This window comes from Taeniopygia guttata, chromosome 1, assembly GCF_048771995.1.
Source record: "Taeniopygia guttata chromosome 1, bTaeGut7.mat, whole genome shotgun sequence".
NCBI lineage: Eukaryota > Metazoa > Chordata > Aves > Passeriformes > Estrildidae > Taeniopygia > Taeniopygia guttata.
The window spans coordinates 2,938,625-2,961,669 of NC_133024.1; the positions used below are offsets into that span (position 1 = coordinate 2,938,625).

General features: G+C 42.5%; 1 protein-coding gene across 16 annotated transcripts in view; it reads left to right on the forward strand.

The window, feature by feature from the left end:
* The window catches only part of BBX (BBX high mobility group box domain containing), a 134,136-nt gene extending 124,498 nt beyond the window's left edge, over positions 1-9,638 (forward strand). For all 16 annotated transcript variants that reach the window (XM_030284774.4, XM_072935620.1, XM_072935693.1 and 13 more), the window contains one exon: positions 1,642-9,638. In XM_030284774.4, the coding sequence (XP_030140634.4) occupies positions 1,642-1,729 (88 nt within the window). In that variant the 3' untranslated portion in view covers positions 1,730-9,638. The remainder of the gene's footprint in view (positions 1-1,641) is intronic.
* Positions 9,639-23,045: the final 13,407 nt, after the last annotated feature.

Here is a 23,045-nt window from a genome sequence, read left to right on the forward strand (position 1 = left end):
TGACAACAGGTCCTCTTTGGTCCTGATTATCCAGTGCTGTTCTTTCATGGAACTTACTGCATACCAAACCCCATCCTCTCCTGCAGTGGAAACTCATTGAGGAAACATTGGGCCAGTTTGAAACCATCTCAGCCTCTGCAGATGCCATCTGACAGATTGCTGGCAGCAGTTCATGAAAACATTCACAACCTCACTTAGCTGTTCCTCTCATGGGCCCTATTGATGAACCCAGTTCAGGCTGCACATCAAATGCTCAAAGGCTTTTTAGAAGATCAGGAACCCTAAAAGAAACAGATCTGCTGGTTCCTCTCTGCAGAAGCTGTTCTCTTGCTTAAGCAGTGCTGTTTTGGGTGAGAAGTGGTTTCACACTGCAGTTGGGCTGTCTGTCATCATAAGCCACAAAATGGGACTTGTGGAAGTGCTGTGCTAAGCTCTGCTCTCACTCACACCATTGTGGTTTCATTGACTGCCATTCACACTGACCAGGAACGCACAAAAGCAATAAGATTTGCTCTGCTGTGGTTTTTCTTCCTTGTGCCTCTTAAGAGTTCTTGTCCTCCTTTTGTCCTTGTTGAAGCTAGCTAATGTTTTGCAGAGCTTTGTGCTTGGATCTTTCTCTGAATCCCATCTTATGTCATTATGTAGCTTGAGCAATGCAGCACCTTTCATAAGGCTTGAAAACACCAAATGGGCAAATATCCCACAACTGTTGGAAATGCCAGTTTCACATCCTGAGGGGTATACGTTGGGCAAGTCTCTCACTGACTTGGCAAATGGAAGTCAAACTAGAAACCTCAATCCTACAGGCTAGATGCTTCTCTGTTTTCTACTCTGTCAACTGTTGTTACCTTTTGTAACTCACTTTATTTGCAAATAGCCAGAAATGTGAAGAAAAGAATTGGGGGTTTGCTTGATGTATTTCTTCAGCATCTGAATGTAATTTATTAAATAGCTTCATAGAGCCTTGGGACACGGAATCCTTCTGGCAGCATGGTTTTCGTTTAAAGACTTCTGCTTATCTTTATTTACCTTGTGCATGCAAGCACTGTGAGTCTGAGGTGCATTTTGTGCCAAGGTCACTTCATTGCACTCCCCTTGTGTGAAGCACATGGGGATTTCTGTGGGGGGGTCTTAGCTGGGCCAGAGTGAGGTAAAGTGTCCCTGGTGTAAATAAGAAGCAGGCCTTAGATTTTCATTGCTGCCAATGACAAATACTGTAACAAAAATAGAACCTCACCTGTGAGACTAAATAACAGGCAATGACATGCTCGGTGTATGTATTGTAAAAGGCAAACTGCAAAGGAGTTCTCCCAAGTCCATTTGGTATCATGACTGATGTTGATTTCCAGCATATAATTCTGGCACCATTTATTTTTATGACACCCTGCGCCAAGGGATCAATACCATCACATCTGATTTTTCCTGTGGTGCAGCTTGTCCTCAGGATATTGTGTTCCTGTTGCAGGAACACCTCTGAAAGCAGGTGTAACCAGGTGAGCACCTGCAGCAGTGAGGAGTTTCCATGCTGCCCTGTCCGTGTTGGGTGCTAAACCCTACAGCTGCTGCTTCCTCTGCTTTCTGCTAACAGCACCCCCTGTGCTCCAAGTATTGATGGGTGGCTTTTCTTTTCTTCTTTTGCAGAAGTCAGAGGGCCACACCTCTCCCACATGATGGACAGCCAAATGAAATGTCTCAGGCTCCAGTGCTTATTTCCTGCGCTGACCAGTGAAGCTCCACTTTATTGTAAAACATTGTGCTTTACCTAATATCCTAGCCTTGTCTTTACCAAGGGAAGCTAGTCAGTCCATATGATGGAACTAGAGACTGCAATAAAGTGCTTATTGCTCTGAGTGGCCCAGAATTCACTGGAAGCCAGATGTTAGCAACTTGGGCCAGGTCCTCAAATTGGAACCCAGTATGTAGGAGGGTGATATTGTCTATTAATGAACTGAAATGGAGTGGAATGATCCCAGAGCTTGCTTTCTATTGAAGGCTTTTAAACAGTAACCAGGTGGTTGGTGTGAAAAAGGCTGCCTTTACTGTTAGCTCACACAGCATCTCTTTTACCAACCAGAGAGTACGAGAACTAGTTTCATATAATATCTAGTTATTCTAAATGAAAAAGAAAAAAAAAAAAACAACAAAAACACTGACGCACTGCACTAGTTACTATTAGATATTCTTAGTCATTTTTGTACATGAAGATTTAAGTTCTAAGATGGTTTATATTAATAGGTTATGCCTACGTTTATATTGTAGAATGAATTTAAAACCTGTTCCAGAGAACTCAAGGCAGCCTGGACAGATGTACCATTGTTAGCGGTGTTTGGGCAGCCACGTGGTCCAGATGTTCTGCACTTTTATATTTGCCACCAGAGTGGTAGAGTTTACTGGGAAAAGTTCTGACAGGCTACGTTTGGGTTTGTTTCTTTTTAATTTAGCTTTGAATAACCAGGATGATGTGCATTAGAAAAAGGTGTGGTGTATGGAAAAGAAAATACTGCAGATAATTGACTTGTCTTTCATGCCTTGGAGGGTTCCTTTATTTTTGCATAGATATTTGAGTGACTTGGTGAAACTTTCCTGTAAACAAAAAGTACTGCAAATGTGTTTTTCAAAAGTGACCTTAGTATTATTTCACAGTTCTGAATAACTTAAAACCATGACTTTTCGATACAGTGTACACCAGTACACATTCCTTTTACATTTTACAGACACTGGCGTTGTTGTAGTTACTATGCACAGTCCAAATCAGCTTCAGAGTTTGCATAAAGGGCCAATTACAGTTTGTGTTGGTGAAGTGGAAAGCTGTATACAGTTAAACTACAACTGAAGAGTAGCGTTTGACTGAATTCAGACTACCAAACAGATCCATCTGCCAGTTTCTGTCTCTGCTTGTGTTGAATTTTTGTGTTTTGCTCTCATAAATACATCCCAAAAGCAAGCCAAGTGTATCACTTGGCCTGTTACCTTCACTATTCTGACTTACACTATTGTATAACCAAGCATTGATTCCTACCAACAGATGCAAAATGATCACTAGTAATTGATCTAAAGCTACAAATTCAACAGGGTACTTCTTCTATAGCACAAGATGTTTCCCTACTTTTTCATTGTAGCACAACAATTTACCAAATTGGACTCCAGCAATAATTTTCTATTAGTCTTCGTCATACCGGCTGAACTTTTGATAGTATTAGATTGAGTTTGAAGTTCTTTGAATTAAGTCTTTAAATGATGCAAGTTTACATCATTCTATCAGGCATTCTTATTTATACTTGACTGAATTGATAATGTGTTTTGAGGTTATTTTGTAACTAATTTGATGTAATAGCCATATGGACAGTAACTATTAATGCTTGCTACGTTTAGCCTTTCATTGTTGTAGTTAAGTGAAAGTCTCTGGTTCAGTGTCAGGAAACAATATACAATGTACCACAAGAGTTTTAAGAAAGGATTAAAGGTCTGACAAAAGCAGGTAGCTGGGGAAGTGTCACTGAAACAGCAACACCGAGGATGCATGTGGTGAAAGAAGGGAACAACAGAAGAACAACAAAATTTACAAACCAATGAGTCAGTGAAAAGGCTTTTTTAAAAATTCAGGTGACTAAATATCTAAGAGCCCCTAGAATGCCATTGCGGCCTATGGTGATATTTTAAATAAGATTTTATTAAAGTTTTATAAGTTATTTTAACAAGACAGGAAAAATTTAAATGACTTAAAACTTGTGGGTCACAGCAGGGTGGCTTTTGGAGTTTTGGACCACTTTATAATTAGCTGAAATCCAAATATGTTACAGTGCAGGCCGTTCACGTTGACAATGGTACTAACTTATTTCTCTAGAAACCTTTAGAGTAGATATATTTTTGTCAAAGCACCCCATCCTTCCTCGATTTAAATTTCAATATTGTTCCTGGAGATATTTCTGTATATTAATGGTACCTTTTTTAAAAGAAACAGAAAATTACTTTTTTCTATATTAATTAATATCTTACTTGATCTGCTTTTCCTTGACTTTCCCTTAGAGAGGGGGTAGGGTTGGGTCAGTTTACTGGATATGACTGTTTTCAGATACTTACAAACCTTTTTGTAGATATGCTTAATTTTTAAGCGATTAGGCACTGAGAGTAGCAGAAATCCTGCAAAGCTTTATAGTTCACTAGGCATTTGCCTTTGTTGGTTCTCTGAGTGATGTCTTGATTTGAGTAGCTAGAATTTTCCCTGAATCTACTAGAAGGGGTATCAGTATTTTCAGGTAACAAAGTCTGTTAGCACAACAAAAACTTCAGACCAATATCTTACTGTATTGGGATTGGGTTTTTTTTCCTTGTTTGTTTTGTTTTAATTTTTATTAATTTCAGCTGCTTTCATTTTGGAAAATCTTACTGCTATTGTGTGTACTTCAGTATACCAGCAAACACTGTTACCTGTTAACACGTTGTCCACAAATGCCTCTAGAGAAGAAATTGTTGCACCTTATGTATATCTCAAGCAAACCAAAATATGATGCTTTTCTGCTTTGTTTATTCTGAATATGTTGTATCATACTTTACTGAACCCATTTTAACTTAGCTAAAGCTATCAATATTTATGCATTTCACATTATTTTCTGGATCTGAACCTGTGTATAAACCTTTCTTTGAAAAAAAAAAAAAAAAAGACAAGCATTTACTGTAGTTGTCCTCTGTGACTTATCCATGGGAGGGGGGAATCTTGTCTCAAGTGTAAAATGCAGTACTGTCCCAGTTTTCCTTGGCTTTTATTTATTTAGTCATCTTTGATATTTCATAGTTCTGAGGCATACAAAATACATTGTCATAGCTGAAGCTACAGATCTAAGAAGCTGGGAGAAAATTACTGTAATGTTTTCTTAATTGTTCTAGTACTGTATACAAATATGGGAAATATGTTCTGCAGAACATTTGAGATGCAGATTCTTATCCCCACAGTAGACTATTTTCCAGGTATTAGACCAAATCAATCAAAACTTCATATCTTACAGGTCTTTTCTGACTAAATTATTCTGAAAACATCTATGGAGATTACTTAATGCTCTGCTTTTGGCAGTAACTACCCCTTGAATGTGCTGTGATTTCAGAAAAGAATATATTTATTTAAGCTCTCTGAATGCTCTTTTATACTAATACAGTATCCCAAAGTCAGGAGCAAGAGATTTCTTGGTAGTTTGGGTTTCTATTTTATAGCATTGTTGCATGACTTTTGAAATTAAAGTGATAAGCGTTGCTGGAAAGGGGCACAAGAACAAGGGACTGGTAGAAGTGTGTGGATTTGTGGTGTTTAAATTCCAACTTTGGTCTTTATTATCTGGGTGAAAGCTGCCTTTGTAGCACAAGGCTGAAGAGCATTCTGTAGTTTGTATCAAGTAGAGTTGTGAGTCACGCCAGTACAAGGGAATGCCTTATAGTTTGGATGCTGTCTTTTGCAACAGAATATTAATTGAAGCAGTTTTAATTTCCACTGCCTGTTTAGCTACTGTACAGATACTGAACCAACTGAAAGCAAGTTATAGACATGGGGGCAGCTAGGAGCATGTAAGGAAAGCTGTCCTTTATTCTCATTATGGCAACAAAGGGGAATTAGAAAATAATTTAGATGTGTATATATGGGGGGGGGGGGGGGGTGTGGTGTGAGAGTGTGTGCGTGTGTGTGTGTGCCTGGGTGTGTACATTCTGCAAAAAAATGATGTAGGAAACCAGATGATGGGTCTGCAAGACACTATAATGTATGTTGACCCTTTTGAGTGCACTCCCTTTTTTTTGAATGCTGAGTCTAATATGGCTACCTCTCCTAAAAGACTACTTTTGTTAACTTCCATTTGCTTTCAGGCTTGATCATGTAATCTTTTTCGCCATTGATACCATTTGTATATCGCTGTGTGCTTTTATTTTCCAAGAGCAACATTTATATAGTGCAGACACCATAGAGGCTGAATATACAGTGCTAGCCAAACTATGTTGCTGGAGCATTTTTGTTTATGCTCTGCCACAGTCATATGGGTTGCAGGATCACTAGCTCTGCTTGGTTCAGTGAGGTCAGTTTATGCAAGAGCAGAAGATGCAGTGCTCGAGGGGTGGTGGACTTGTGATGTTTCCAGAGGTGTCGAGTAAGCCTCGTGCTGAACTTCTGGAGTTTACATTCCCAGTCCTGATTTTGCAAGGAAACATAACTGTGCAACTTGGGTGTTGTATACCCTGTGTTACCCATTAGATGCTGATGTTTGCTGTGCTTGTTTGATAGGTTGTAGAGCTCCTTTGCCATGTTTTGCAACACTCATGGCGTTCTGCTTACCTTGTACATATTTTTGAACTGTCAGCTACAGCTGCCGGGATGCTGAGGCCCTTCAGGACACTGAGTGCCATGAACAAGTACATATTTAGGCTGTGAAAGGGTTACTTGCCTCCTCCCCTGGATTCCCCAAGAAAAAGGCACACTGAGGTTTATGCTCTCACTGAAGTACTACCATAGTCATGTATATACTCAGTATTCTGTACTGAATTGACAACTTTGAAGAAGCTTCTAAGACGGATGTCTGTTTCATGTTCCCCCACTAATGCTTTGATGGCAGAAATCTAGGAAGACTTGACATGAGATCTCCACTCAGCCACACACCCAGGCTTAGGCTGGAAACCCTTCTTCCTCACGGGGCAGCATTGTTGGCACAGTGACAGTGTGGCAGCCCCGATCACGGACCACTATGCTCTTGGATTTAAGCTTGGGCTTGCATGATGCTCCTGGGGGAGCAGCATGTCATCATGACCTAGGGCCTTCATTTAAGGTGGATTAAAAACTACTGCAAATAGCTTAACATTTCTGGAGGTCTTACAAAAAATTATATTGTGGTTCCTGGATCTTGGCCATTTAGCATATACCAGCAGCCCTGCGCTGTACTCCACTGGAAAAAACACATTGTTCAGGAAAATGACTGGGCTCCCGAATGTAATGCTCGTCTGCTCTTTTCAGCTCCAAGCTGGAACCTTGTTTGCCCCTCAGTACTGCTGTACTGCAGTCAGGGGTTGGGTTTTTGGGGGCACAAAAGCAGAAGAGGCAGTAAAGAGGCAGTACATGCATGTTGCCCACACGTGTGTAAGCGTACACGCACACACATCGGGCTGCAGTCACCCCAGCACATGTGTTCCCGTGGTCGCGCATAAAACAACTTTGAACTTTTTCAGACGATAGTTTTCCAACTTCCTTGCTAGATTTTGGTGTCTTTTTCTTCACATTATACAACATAAGGTGCGAGTTTCAAAAATCACACCTGAAAGAAACACAGATCCTGCTGACCTGGATGCTACAAAACCTTCTTTCTCAGCAGTGCTTGCTTTTAATAACCAGTATCTGTTGACACTTTCAATGCAACTGATTTACTATGATCTTTCTTCTTGGAGCCCAATCCTTCAACTTCTATTCTCACATGTATTTCCACTGAATTTTTTACCTAGTATATAGTTTTATTTTCTCCAAAGTTCGGTGTAAACATGCCTTACAATAGTTCATCTCCATCAATGGTATAACAGAGCTACTGCCTTCTTAGCTGTGTGTAGTTAAGTCAGTAAGCACATTTATAGAATGTCATACTTTACTCAAAAACCTCTAATTTGATACTTTTAAGTGCACATGTTAAGTCATGTGTATAACATGCTAAACTACATCAAACTGTGATAATGAAGCTGAATAAAATATTTAATAAAATATTTGAAATATTTGATAAGGACCTTTAAATAGATTTCTTTATGTTCATTCTATTTTGGTTATCTAGCGTGTGCCTGTAAACAGTTTCCCGTTTAAAACTAATGATTGCAAATAAATACTATTCAAATGGAGCTTCTTTGATACTTCACCTGCTTTACCATCAAATGATTGTTTACTTTAACATATGGCTGAGTTAGCAGTATGTGCAGAATTTGTTTTTAGCTACAGTATGAACTTGTTGGGTTGGGTATATTTAAACAAGCTCATTTTCACTGGAAAATGGAAGATGCCAAAACACAGAGATGGATCCTCAGAACTGCATGCTGTAGTTTTCTGTCAGATCATCCACTCAGCTTCACAGTGAAGATGGCAATTATTTTGCAAAGAACTTCTGCCCAATTGTTCTTCCTTACATGTGTCTACTCTGGAAGCTTCCATTTTATTTTTTAAAACTTCTGAACCCAGCTCAGCACTGTTGACATTGCTTAGAAGATCCACAGATCCATTCAGGTGCCCCAGAATTCTGTGGACTTGCATTGCATGAAGCAGGAGATTGTGGGACAGAGAGAGCCAGGACTTAGTGTGGTTAGGCTTTGGAATAAAAGTTAGCCTTTTCTTCTGAACTTTCTAGGTATCTACTTCGTTTTTGTGGATTTTGTCTTCTTTGCACAATTGGGAAGCTTGTTGATAGTCACCAAGATAAAAGAGAAGTTATCTCACAGAAGCAGCCCTTGCTATGATTTCAGTCTTTGGACATAAGAGAACTTACTCAGGAATGGTTTCTCTTTTAGAAATAAGTAGCAAGTGACATCAATGCCTAAACATAAAGGTAGTAGGTTCCCACTATTTTGGAAACTTGTTTAAACCAGGAATCTGCTCTGCCCATATATTTTACCCTCTTGGGGCTTGACTGTTGGGGATCTTCTCTTTTCCTGCCCTTGGATGCCTGAAACTTCCTTGATTGCCATGTAATTTTTGATCACAGAAGATCCCAGAACAGACTTTATGAAGCCAGTAGACACTGGCTGTTCACATGGGAGCAGATCTGTCTCTGAGTCAAAAGCAGCAGAAGGGAAATCTTTAGGGTTTTTTTTATCTATGTGCTATTTACTCAGGAAAGAAGAAACGTATGCAATCTTGCACTGCCTTTACTGGGTATGCGTCAGTATCTCTGCAAAGAAACACCAGGAATGGAAAAGCTTCAGCCTTAAAGGCCATGTAAAGGTCATGGGAGAGAGGAAGGAAAGTTCTGATTCAGTGAGCAAAAAAAGTGGAAAAAAAAAATAAGAAATGCATGTTCTATCAGTATTGGATGCCCTGTCAGGGACCTTGAAGTCACTATTCACTTTTTTTATTACTAAATTACCTTAAAACAGTTGAATTCATTCCTTGAAGTCCCATCTTTTCTCATCTGCTCTCATTTGGTTCTTCCCACTAAAAACCTGCTGAATTCAGCTAATTCTCAGTGCATCTGGATCTGGTTTGTTATCCAGCTCTCACTCAGGTTGCTTTTTGCAACTGCATGGCATTACACTGACTCTTAACTGTCAGGTAAGGTAAATTCCCACTAATACTTCTGGAAAAACACAGGGTGGAAAGGCATCACCCAGCTTTGCTAGACACTGCTGTTCTCCCCTCAGTACCTGTGTTGGGTCCCTTTCATTGTTCACCCCAGAGTTTTTAATGTACATCTAACACTGCTTTCAGAGAGACTTTTTTTTTCCTACAATGTGACAGCATGGAGTGAGACACGCAGTATACCTGGGCATACTATACACCATGCTATACACCAGCTCATGGGGCTGTGGATTCTCCAGTAGGACACTAGCACTTTGTAACAAAATATAAGATGCATTCCTATCTCTGCTGCAAAGTTCTGGTTTGTTTTGTTTTCTGAAATAAAACCTGTAAGATACAACATCTACCTTCTATCCAGTGTCAAATTATTTTTTGTGGATTGTTCTTGGCACAGCACAGTAAGAAATTGAGCTCTAATACAGTTGTATTTAAAATACACTTGAAATTTCATCAAGGCTTTTATTGGTTGTTTTGTGATTGGAGAATCAGTAGATGTTCAGCAGAAGTGCACTGGCCCACAGTGTCGCTGCTGCAAGCCCAGCTGAAATTCCAGGTGAAAATCCAGCCTATATGAAGTACAAAATACAAAACATGTATTCCATCTAGAGCAGCACTTCAGCTTATTTGTCAGCTTGTGAAACAAAAGGAACTAATTGAAATAGACTCAAAAGTCAAGCCAGTTGAGTCAGAATGACATTGCAGAACACTAAGAGAAGGCAAGTGTTGCCATCAAACAACATCCAATTTAAGAAAACAAAAAGGGTGGGAAAGAGAAAACCTGAGATCCTGGGAGGTGTCCTTTCAATCCAAAAGAAGTTTTTGGAGTACATATTTGGAATACAAGTTTCATCTATGGCCCAGCAAAGGTTTCCCAGTTAGAGCAGACCATCAGGCTTCAGTCAGCCCAATCTGAGTATCAATTCCCTTCTTTCCAAGGGTGGGTTCCCTTTATACCTGGGCAGGACCACTGAGTGATTAAAACACTCTGCTGTTTTTAGGATTTAAGGAGAATTTTGAGTCAATAGTTTAGGATACTGAGTTTTGGTTTTGGTGTCCAATAATAATGGCTTTTGTAGTGGCTTTGGAGTTCATGTGTTTTCAGTTTTGAAAAACCAATGTCATTGATTCAGGCAGCCTGCAGCACGCCCTTGGCATCAATCAGTGATGTCATTTGAAGCAGATCACTGCACATCTCTCTCTTGACAGACAGACAATTCCCTGTTACATTCTGAGACGATTTTGGGACTCCCAGCTGTGGTGTTTGCCATGAAGCTGGGCTCTGGCAGGGAGAGGTTCTTTCACTACAAACCTCTCCACTTCAGGATGGCAAAAAGTTTGTCAGTGCCTCAACAACTTTGTGTGGGATCTGTGCTTTGCCTGCAGGTGCTTAGATTTTTGTAATACAAAGTGAAACAAACCCAGCTGGGAACCTGATGGTGAAGTTGGACCTTCATGAGCTTCCAGGTTTCAGTAGGCGGAACAGAGACTGACAGGTTGTGGCAACAAGGCTGTGCTTGCTTTTGTTTTGAACAGCAGTGTTTTCTAACAGAAGTAAGGTGGCAGAGAGAAATTACCATCACAGCAGATAGACAATTCATTGTCTTCAAGAGGTTCCAATTTCCAGAGCGAGGTTTGCCAAGTGGTCTGAAAAAAAAAAAAAAAAAAGGCAGAAATTGCAGTTCAAGTCTGTGGCTTGGAATGGATGCTGTGCTTTGCTTCAGTGACTGCAGCAATAACTTTTCAGCTGGAAGGAATGGGTGAGCTGCTTAAGGAGTGATGCAGCTCTGAACTGCCCCATTCACTCCCAGGTGACAGATGTATTTAGCACATGTTGGAAGTGTTGCTAGCGAGTGCTTGCTTCCCTGCAAGTGCATCATAAATAATATCAAGTGCTCATCATTATTTCAGTCAGTAATTAAGAAAATTCTTCTTGCTCTCTTAAGAAAATATACCATTCTTGGCTGCCAGTTGTACACTGGGAAGTAATGGGGGGAAGCATTTGCTGTGTGACTGTTTAATCTTGGTACATAATTTTTTTCCAAACATCTTTGCTGGTAATTGTTTATAGTGCACCACATTTAATTGAGCTCTGGGATCTTTCAAAGTGAAGGTAACTACTTACTTCTCATGCAGAAATCCATGCCAGCAAGAAAATCACTTAGGGATGAAGGGTTGCATTTTTTAATTAACTAATTGATGAGGATATTGCTCATGATATGTTTCATGGGTGAGAATCTTGAAAACAACATAATACACAAGAGTCAATATAAAAACAATAGCTTCATATTCATGGGTTCTGTTAATCTACAACTAATTTAAATAACCTAGACAGAAAAATAGACATTTCCTGTTCCACATCAACACGGTGGTTCTCTAGTTGAAGGCCAAGGGTTGCCAGCAGCGATTTAAAAGCCTCTTTAACGATGAGATAAGAATGTATTCTTAAATAGAATTTTCTGAGCTTTTAGACCACTCAGAAAATACTCAGTGTGCTTTGCAAGATGAGTAATTTTTTAGTACTTTTGATAAATAAAACCACAAATACAGCTATTTCAACGGGCTTAAGATAAATAGAAAGTGGCAAATGGAATTTTTTCGATTCCGTGAGTTAGAGACTGTGAGTTGCCTGGGCCATAGATGGGAGTCCCTTAGCAGTGCTGGCTTGTCACACCTGACAGTGCTTGTGGGAGGATTGGTGGCATGCCTGGAATGTGCATATTTGTATTCAGCATCAAACCACAAATCTCAGCCGCTGTAAATCCATTTCCATCAAGATACAAGGGACATAAACAGCATAAAAGCTGTTTAAAAAAATAACTGGTTGGGTTTTTTGTCCCACTAAAAATGCTTTATATTTGGTAGAGACAGATCTCTTCCCTGGATGGTTTTCTTTATGTTGTTGCAAGAAGTTGGGAACACCAAGCTTCACTTGCAAATCTGTCACCTTGCTTTTCAATTATCTTGCCTTTCTCTTTTTTTGAGAGGCTGAACACTTGGTTGACATCAGCAGCAAAACATGCCACAGATTTTCAGTGGGATGGACAGTATCCCACACCTTCCCAAGCTACTGATAACTCTGAAAAACCTGCAGTGGTTTTTTAAATTAGTATTTTAACAACAGTTTTCCTGAGCTGTGGCTGAGTGCCAAACACAGCTTCTACAAAAAGACAGGCACAGGGGGTGGGGTCCTGCTGGGAATTGGATAGAGCAGCAAATCTGGGCTCCCTTTCTTGCACCCCAGCTCTCTGTAGGAAAGCCCACCAGTGCCAGAGCCAGCTACCCAGTAGGTTTTTGAAACCTGATAAATTATTTCCTCCTCCTAACAGTTTATTTTGTGAATAGATTCACAGTTTATGGGAAGGTGGCCTGGTTCATTTTTTAGTGCATGGCTTAAACTCACTTTTTTTTTTTTTTTTTTTAAGCCAAACCAAACCCCATTCACGCATATTAGACTTAAAACATTCACAAGAGCTCATGCTAAGCCTTAACTTGCAAAATAAAACTCAAATTTCTTTATTATCTTATTCTTTATTTCTTTCTCTATTCTGTCTTAGGAAAAGACAACCCCCAGACAATTACACTTATTTTTTTTCTCCATAATTATGGAAGAAATCTTCAAACAAACCTAATAGTGGCTTTTGCAGTTACCTTGCTGATCCAGCCTTGCCTAAGGCAGCAGGCACATGTGGGGGCAGGCTGTGGGATCAGACATGCAGCATTATGGCTTTTCCCTGCATCCACAGGGATGGGACAATCCCAGTTGCACCTGTGGGATTCACACAGCCCAGGGCTCTTGGGCTGCACATCTTGTCAGTTTGTAAAATACCATTTTAATTTCTGTCTCTCTCACCTGCTGGTGTTGGAAAGCTGCTGTAGGCACTTTGCACGGCAGGGGTTGTGTTGGGAGAGTTCCCTGCAGGTTTGTTACAGGCAGAGATTGGCACTGGAAGCACCTGACACTTGCTGTTGTAAACTTCATCCATCTCCTTGAAATACTGTTGTGATGGTGGTTGTCTCAAGGCTCTGTGCACATGGAGTAATTGCTGATGTAAAGACTTTTTTATCCTCTTGTTATTGTTACTGAGCACTGCTTTCATCCAGAAACATGAATTGGGGAAGGATGCCACAGACTTTCACAACTGAATCTGTCCCTAGATGGTTTCTTTTCATTCTTTTCACCCATGTGAAATTTATAAATAGGGGTGGGGGATGCAGACAAGCCTATAAAGAAAGCCCAGCACCTCCATAAATCAAATTCTGCATTTTCTAAGTTGCTCAAGGAATGATTTACTGCAGAAATGGTGAACAGATGGATTCCCACTGTAGATGAGCGTGGCAGACCAGTGTGGCTGCTGCTGTTTGTTCCCTTCCTTTCCCTCCTTTGGCTGCTGTTATGTTGCTGCATTAATTGTGCACCATGAGCCTGCTGAGAGAGCTGGGGGTGGGAGGTCAGCTTTGGGCAATCATGTTATGTGAAATGCAGTGTTGCACATCATCATCACAGCAGTGTTGGTATTTCCTAAAGGTCTTTGTCATGATGTTTGTGAGTGCCTGTTTTAAAATGGCCCAGGCTCCTAGCTTGACCTTTATAGTTTCTTTTTTCTTTTTTTTTTTACAAGACAGTTATGTTTCATGCAAGCCACATAATTCTTTGGGCTACTTGTAGTAGATTTAGAAACCAGATGCTCCTTGAATGCCCAACACATGCAATCCATGGGCAAGAGCCAGTGAAGGGTGTTTAAAAGAGGCAGTGGTTCTTGTCAGTGTGGGGTTTTTTTGTTCATTATCAACTTAGTCAGAAGATAGGTCAGCATTTTTCAAGGTGGAAAAAGGCTGAAGGAGGATGGGCTGTGGTAGGATGAGATCTTGGCAGTATTTACTTGGTGCAGAGTCACAGGGCCAAAAAGGACTTGGAGACATCAGCTAGACATTTTCCAAGGCAGGTTAAGCTGTACTAAGGACTGATGGGTGGATGTGTGAGTGTTGAACTTGTCCTTAAAAGCCTCTAATAGTGGAGAATCAACCATTTCCCATGCTGTTTTTTCCATGCTGTGTTTGACTGTCTTTTTGAGGATGGTTTATTCCCCCAGTGCCTAAGTACAAAATTTTAGGGTATAGGAGAAAAAGACAGAGACCTCAAATGACATTAGATAGAGGAGCATTTCAGCTGTTTTTATAAATACAACCTAAGAAATAATGGTCAGAAAAAATCTGAGACAAGACTTTCAAGGAGCCCCAGCCCAAATTTGCTCACCACAGGACTCCTCCATGCCTTTAAAAACCTCTTTCTTTGAATGGTGTGTCAGGTTGATGGTTAATAGCCATATCAGAAAGGTTCAAAGAGACCTTTCTCCTCATGCTGTGTTTTCTATCCAGTAGTTGCCTTCATTTTTTTTTTACAGAGTTCAGACAGTGAAAAAACAGCCAAACCAAAAAATCCCTAGCCCCAAACTGACCCAGCTTGCTAGCCTTTTTCCTTGGTACCCTTTTAAGGCCATCAATAAAGCCATATTACGAGGAGGAAACCAAAGGAGAACATAATCCATTTATTTAGGTTTGTGCCAGCACAGCAAGAGGCTGAAGAGGCAGCAGGGACCAGAGCCTGTCCTTGGCCTCCAGCTGTGCTGTTCCTGCTTCCTCCTGCCTTGGAAACAGCCTGACTATCCTCTGCTGGGATGCTGCTGGCACAGCATCACCTGTGCTTGCTGCAAGGTCCCTGCCTGGGGTGGGATGCAGCCTCTGCCTGGAAGATGTGGGAAAAGCTGCAGTGGGAAAAGTGCAGTGGGAAAAGTGCAGTGGGAAAAGTGCAGTGGGAAAAGTGCTGCATGGGAAAAATGCAGTGCTGTGGGCAGTGCAGGGACCAGGACATGCCCAGGTCTCTGCTTTGGGACAGGGACCCATGGCTGTGCCTGCATTTCTCTCTCCAGCTCCAAACCAGGACTAGTGGAATAATTTTGAAGCAGGACACTAATGGAGTGTGTTACAAGAGCTGTGCACTCCCCTGTTTGTTACCTGTGCACCAGTTCAGTGAGGAGTCTCTGGGTGTCCCACCATGCTGAGAACCCATAGCTGGGGAAGCAAAGGGGACAGCACATCCCTCAAGCTGGGCAGTGCCTCCCTTTTCTGCCTGTTGTGGTTGATCAGGAGGCTCTCAGGCTGGACTTGGGGCTTTGCCACACTCAGCAGAAGCAGCAGGCTTGCAGGAATGGCTCAGTAAATCTCTTAGACCCTACAGGCACCAGGCAGAGATCACCCCAGCCATGCTGGCATGTGCTGGGACCCTGCCCCAGACCCTGCAGCCCTGCTCTGCTGTGTGCCCACACCAAGCTCTGTGTGGGGAGGTGATGGCAAAGCCCCCCAGCCCCCGTGGCAGCCAGCAGGTGCCTCTTGCAGGGCACAGCAGCCCTTTGTAGCCCCACATTGCCATGGTCAGGGCCCCAGCCATGCCCAGGGCTGCCAAGGCTGCGAGCACCAGCCCTGCAGAGCCCTGGCTGCATGGCCAGGCAGGACACAAAGAGAGGCTTCCTATGGATCCTGCTCCAGGTGACATCTGGCCCCAGGTATGGACTTGGATGGATGGGGCACCCAGGTCTGTTCAGTCCCAGTAGGAGCCTTTGATGAAATCCCTGTACTGACCAAAGACTGACTTTGAAGGGCAGGATCTCCACAGACAACCTCCTGCAGAAGTTGGCGTCCTCCAAGCATTGAGAGAGAAAATATTTAATGGCTTAAAGAGGAAAAAGGGACAATGGAGCAGTTTAGAAAATGCAATTTCCTCAACAACTTTGTGATTTGAAGAACTGGCACTATAAAAGGGGAAACCAAATTTGTGGGAAGGATGAAATTATTTTCCTCAAGCCCAATAATCACCCTGGCTTAGAGCTAGGAGTTTTTGCTCCACAAACTGCTCCTGGTTTTGCTCCTGTTGTCACAAACTGTGAAACTATGGTGCATGCCTATCAGGCTACACTGCAGTTGCAAATTAACCAGTGTGTTCAGTAGTCCTCTTTTCACTATCAATGTAGTCTTTAGTGATGCCTGGGGAAGGAAGAGTGTTTTCCTTCATGTTTCACAGTTTTTCTCCTACTCTCATAGACTCTTAATCCTTCATGGTTTTCTCAGTGCTGCTTATTCTACCTGGAATAAGCAAAAGCAAGTTACAGTGGAGACAAAAAATAGTTGAACTTTACATCAGATCTACCAGAGTAAACCAGGGTATGACTTCCAAATTATACCTGGTTAGTCAGTAGTCAAAAAACACAAGAGCAGCCAGTACAGATGAATATTCACCTGATTTTACAGTGTAATTGCTTCTCACTTAAAATTTGACCATTTTTTTTCCTTTCCTCCCAGCATAACAACGTGCTTCCTGCATTTTCCCTACTCTTCAGTATCAGCATGTTCTTTGAGTCCTGTAGAGCTGGAGAGGAATTACTAACAGAACTGAAAAATAACTCTGATCCTCTTACCCTTGCATGCACAAAATTCTTAGCAAAATACAAAAAAAAAAAGGCATTTCTCTTGTGCTTGCACGGTGTCAATGGCAAAGCAAAGTCTAAGGGCATAAATAAGGTGAAATGTTGCTCTGTGGTGATGCAGAGACTGAAGGGACTGGGTTCTAAGCAGTGTCCCTACACATTGGCTTTTCTGATAAAGGCAGAAGAATTTGTATCATGCACCAAAAAGCTCAGCTTCCAGTTTTTGTGTGCCCCTCTTCTTGTGGTACTTTCCACCTGCTCCCTGTGGGTACCTGGATGAGACAAAGGATACCTGTGCTCAGGTAGCTTCTGATTCAGATTGCTTCTGGGTTCACTTGAAATCCCAGTCAGGAACTTTCTGTCTTTACTGTTTTGTAATCAAAGATGCAGAGGCTGCAATTCAGCCAGGATGTGTTTGCTGGGCTGAGTGCTCTTGGGTACAGCCCATCCTTCCTTCCCTCACGCTGCAAACACATCCTGTTCCATCAGGGCATCCTTCTTTTAAATACCTACTTTTAAGCTCCCCTATCAAAATGTCAGAATTATTAGGGAAAAGTGTTTATTGCCACACTTTCCTTGATACATGTGCTGTATCATAGATGGCTTCTGCTGTGCTGGGTGATTTTGGCCAGATGTTCAGCTTGCACTGGAGGCTGTTTGTGCCTGGCTGGGGGTGCAGGGGAGCAGAGTGGTCACTTGTGCAGGTGGGATGATGCTAGGTGACATGGGTTTGGCAGGAAAGGCAGCAGGCTGTGGGGGATCCCCTCAACACTGCTGGGGTACCTGGGGCAGAGCAGCTGATTCCCACTGATTTGGGAAGAGGATTCTAGAAACCCTGAGGCAAGGAGCGTGTTTGGTGACACCTGTGTGGGCTGAGAGCAGAGTGATACCACCTACAAGAGGGGCTCACTCCTCCATCCCTGTTTTTAGGAGATCCATTGGAAGGGGCGCTGCCTGCACGTCCCTGCTCCCACTTTGCCTTTGGGAGTGCACCCCAAGACACCAACAGGGAGCAGACTGGCAAAGGGTGATGCAAAAGGCACCCTGGGCTTTGCTGGGCCTTGGTGGTGCTCCCTGCAAATGTCTCTCCCTTTCTCATCCCCTGCTGCAGTTTGGGCTTGGCTCTGGGGCAGGCAGCACTCTGCTCCCCGCCTGGTGTGGGGAGCACGAGGCTCACATGGACCAAAATGTGTTAAAAGCATTTCCTCAAATAGTCAGTTTTAATTTTAATAAGTCGTGTTTAGTAGCCTTAAGGACACTGGCTGTGTGAGAGGAAAGGGTTTATGTCTGAAAACAAAGGGCTGCTGAGAGCTGGTGTGGGGTGAGAGGCATCACATCTTCCTTAAGAGAGAGGAGCCCTTGCCATGTGGTTGGAAAGCGTGGTGGGATTGACAGGGGAAGCACTTGGACTGAGAAATCTTCTTTTAGATTAAGCAACAAAATTCTGCATGCACATACAGACTAGATCTTCATACCGCAGCAGGCTTTGACAGTGTACTGCAGCATTATTGCTATTTATAATCCACAATTACTAACACTATAATCCAGTAAATTTAGTGGTAGCAATTACAGCAACATAAATAGCAATCCAGATGACTAAAGGCATTGCTGTCAATGCAGGTGGCAGCTACAGCATTAGAAAAAGAAGTTGGAGGGATGATACCAGGACTCGATATGTGAGCTTGGGTCTGCTAGTCTTTTATATACCATTTTTAATATACTTCCTGAAATGAAGCTTCAGAAAGGTACACTGCCTCTTTAAAATTAGTCTAGGAACTACAGGTAGTTCACATTATTTTTAAAATAATAAATATATATATCTATATTAAAATATATATGTATACATAAGTTGGCTAGCCTACCTTGTGGAAAGGCTGCAGCTAAACTAAGTCTGAGCTAATATTGTATTACCATGGTCTTCTGGTTTGTAGATAGCCCTTCCTTATTAGATGAGGTTCTGTTCTTGCTCCACAGAAGGTGCCTGTGTATATAACTCCTTTGTATTGCTTTCTGCAGAGTCCCTTATATATTTCTTACTACTAATGCTGTGTAGAAAAGGAAACCCAGAGATTTTACTACTGATAATTAACCATATAATGGCCATTAGCAAAATAAAGATTTAGTTGTTTGGGAAACAGATTATTTATATTGTGTATGGTTTATTGCCTGATAACTTGTTTGGTGACTGGATATTCTTTTCCTTCTCCTAGTCCTTTTCTGCTTTTTCCAGCTATGGTGTTTACTCCTCACTTTGATTATCTAGCAGGCAATAAAGTATATTGTATGTTTTGAAGCCGAGTGGTGTGCTCCTTATCGTGCGCCGAGGGGCAGGAGGTGGCTCTGAGCCACAGCTGGCACCTCTGCCACGGCCCAGGGGGGCACAGGACAGAAATGGGGCAATTCCTGCTCCAGAGGAGGGAGAACAGCCAGGAGCCCCCAGAGCTTTGCTCCCACAGCCGTCCCCAAGGACATGGGGAGACCACATGGACGCAGAAGAGTCGCTGCATATCTTCCAAACTCACAGCCACTTCTCTGGCACGGACAGCAGAGGCAGGGGCAAGTACTGTCATTGTCACTGGCAGCTTCTGGCTGTGCCAACAGCCTCTTGCTGCTGGGTTTTCACCTCTGGGGATGGACGTCAGCAGAGCTCCGTGCTCATGGCAGGCTCAGGGCTGTGACACAGCTTTCCATGCCCAGCAGCTGGAACATGCTCCAGAGAGCACACTCCACCCCAGCCAGGCCTCATCTGCTCCTTTGCTTGGCTTTGCTTTGGATGGGGAGCCCAGTTCTGCACGGCAGTTCCTCCCTCCTGATGATTTATTTAAAAATATGGATATTGATCTGGTACCGATATCCAGCTGTCACCGACAAAAACTCTCTAACAGTTTAAAGTTACAAAGTGTGTGTTAATTGTGTGTGGGATCGCTCCCAAATCCACACTGTTCCTTCCAACTAATTACAGATCCCTTTTATCCATACAATAATTTAATACCCAAAATACAAATACATATTCATCATTTTGGTACATCCCATTCCTCACTTCCTATGCCAATCACTCCAAAAGCTATTAAGCATGTGTAGTTTGTCCCTTGAAATGGGTCAGTGTCCCTTTCATGGGGAGGGGTCCCAAAATGAGGAAGTAAATTAAGTCTTCCTCCTTCTGACCTTTCTACCTTTTCAATGCAAATATGACAAATGAACTCTTGGTAGAACTCCCATTCCTTGTCTTCAATTGGTTTCAGAACAAAGGAGGCCCACAATTGTCTTAAGTTCCTAAAAGCTATTTATCAGTTTATATTCTTCATTATAAACCCAGCTAACTAAACATTGTGCTAATGAGCAATCAATTATTAGTTAACTACTAACTCTTAACTTCATCAAGGCCTACTCATTTATTTTAATTAACTCTAGTAAGGCTTATCTCTAACTAAAATCTTAGCTCCTCTAAAATCTCTAAATTCCTTAAAATTTACGTTTCACTGACATCTGGCATATTTCCTTCTGTGGTAAATTTACTTTATTTCACTGCCAGATTGCAGTGTTTGCAGGAGGAGGCAATTTCTGCTTTTCTTTCTCTGCTGCCTTCCCTTCCTCAGCTGTGGCTGCTCAGAGGCCACCGTGGTGTCAGCATCATTTTCTGGTGTTTGTTTTGCCCCATTCCACCCTGAACAGAAGTCAAAATGGTGGCACTGCCTGTGCAGGAAATCTTCCCAAAAACCAGTAAAAACCTCTCATTTTTAAGTCAAAACAGATATTTTTTTTTTTGTTTCTGTATCCGACCTTCACATATTTTGCTGTCTTTTGTGTAGCTATATGTGTGCATGCTACATATGCTTATACACGTGCTACATACACCTTAGTCCATCCTCACTAGTAATTAAAAATAATGGAATTGTTCCCTGATGGTGGCAGTGGTGAACATGTGAACAGTATTTTTGCAGTTTTGCATTTGTGCAGCTCTGCTCAAGCTCCTGCCTGTGCCCCTCTGGTCCCTGCACCACAATCTGGCTTTCTTGGAGAGAGGGAATTTCTTGGAGAGAGGGAACAGGCACAGGCTGCTGCACATGACCCCTTGAAAAGTAAAAACCTCCAGTTTGGTCCCTTACCATCTGCACCTCTCCTGCTGGGAGAAAAAAAAAAAAAAAAAAGAAAAAAGTGCTTTTTATAAGTATCTACAGGGTGTTTTTGTTCAGTTCTTTGATTTTTGGGGGGTTTTTTTGCATCAGCAGATAAGATGAACCAGAGACTTGCATCCAGGAAATGCCTGACTTCATCTTGCTGTGCTTGCTGCATGATGGGGAAAAAAATCACTCCCACTTCTTGGCAGTGAGGCTTCTCCCTTGGACCTTGACCCCCTCACATAATCTTCTTATGTCCTCAGATGCCTGTGCCAGGAATTGGCACCATTGGCACATCCCACCTGGAGAAATCAGTTGGTGAAGTAGGCAGCAGCAAAGCTGGTGGCTCTGAGTGGGTACAGCAGCCCACAGCATCTATATTCAGCAACTAATGAGCACTGGAGCAGTCTCAATTATGGAGCCTATTTTATATGCATGTGTCTATATTGTGTATTTTTTCCTATTTAAAATTGCTAATTAGGGCATATTTATCACTGACAGTTTGGGTGTTGGTTTTTTGTATATTTTGTTTTGTTTTCCAGAGGGCAAATCGGATCCTCAGAGGCTTTTTTTTTGCCAGCACAAATGAGATGAGCAAAAAGAAGGGCTGCTGCAGGTACTTGGGGAAGGTAAATGCCTTCCTCTCCACATTGGTGCAGCTGCTAATCACAGGGACATTGTACAAATAAAATGAACCTTGTGTTTGTGCTGGGCTTGGTGTCCTCAGAGGAAGGTGCTCCCAGGTTTGTGGAGGGAAGGCTGGGGTGTGCTCCAGGCTCCTCCAGAGCTGTGGTTTGGTGTGGGAATCCAGGGCTTCCCTCTGGCTGCCCTGGCAGGTCTGGGACCCTGGCAGGGGCCAGGAACCCCCCTGGACAGAGCCCCCAGAGACACTGTCTGTGATCTCTGCCCATGGAAAAGAGTTTTCAATCTTACAGGATGAATTACAAACTCTCAGTGTTTGATAAGAGTAATAATTAAGTGTGGCACGGGTGCAAAAGGAAAATTTTAGGATTCTAGATTAGGGGTCCAAAGGGGACAAGATGGAGGAAATTGGGTGTGCCTTGTCCTTTTTCTCCTTCTTCATGCCCTCCATGTTTCACTGTGGTGTTGGCATTTTTCTGTTGGTTCAGGCTGGGGACACACTGTCCAACGTAGGTGACAGATATTGGCACGTTATTGTAAATCCAGCACAGGTAGTTTGTGGTATTTAATGTTTGTACCATCCCACTGAGGGCAGAGCCCCACACGCTGCCCTGCAGGACAGAGCTGCGGCAGGGCAGCAGAACATGTTAGAGATAAACAGAATAAACAACCTTGAAACAGCACAGACCAATTATGGCTTCTGCTTTGGCAGCGGGGCTGACAGACAGAGACTTTTATAATCTTGGAATCATCAATACCTCAGATTCTGACAGTTTGGTGAACCCCACATCTCCAGCCACATTCTGGAGCTCCTCTGTGGTTTGTTGCACCATTTGGTGATGGTTTGGGCCAGTTTGCCAAAGCCAAGCCAAGGTCTTGCACCCCAGAGAACAAAGAAAGGCCTTTGAACTGATGGAAGTCTGACAAATGGCAGTGAGGAGCTCCTTGGTTTGGGTGGAAGCAGAGTAAGGCAGGGATGACCCACCAGGCTGTCCCAAGCCAGTGGATTCAGGAAATAGCATTGGTTACCAGCTCAGCAGTCTCAGGACATGTTTAGTCATGGTTATAGTCAATTAAACCAAATTTTAGGGCAAAAAATGGGCACTGTTTCAGCCTGCAGGTCCTGGGGCTCAGGACCTGGGTTTTCATCTGGGTTTTCACCTGCTGCACAGGGGCTGGGTTGAACAAAACCCTTTGAGGTAAGGGCTCATTCCCAGATCCTCCAGGGTGGTTGGTGTTGAAATGCTTGTGCTGAAGGGAAGCTTCAAATCCGTGTCATTTCAAAAAATATATATAATTAAATCAATAAAGCTGGGCACAGTGAGCCATTTGAGGCTGGAATCATCCTCCTCCTCCTCCTCCTCCCCTTACTGTATATCATCAGCTTCCTCTTCATTTAGATAGACTGGAGGACACACTTGGGCTGGCACTTAATTGCCCATCATAATGACAATTAAATTAATTAGAAGCCTGATACTGCAAGGCACAGAGAGGAGCCCTCTGTGTCAGTGGTGC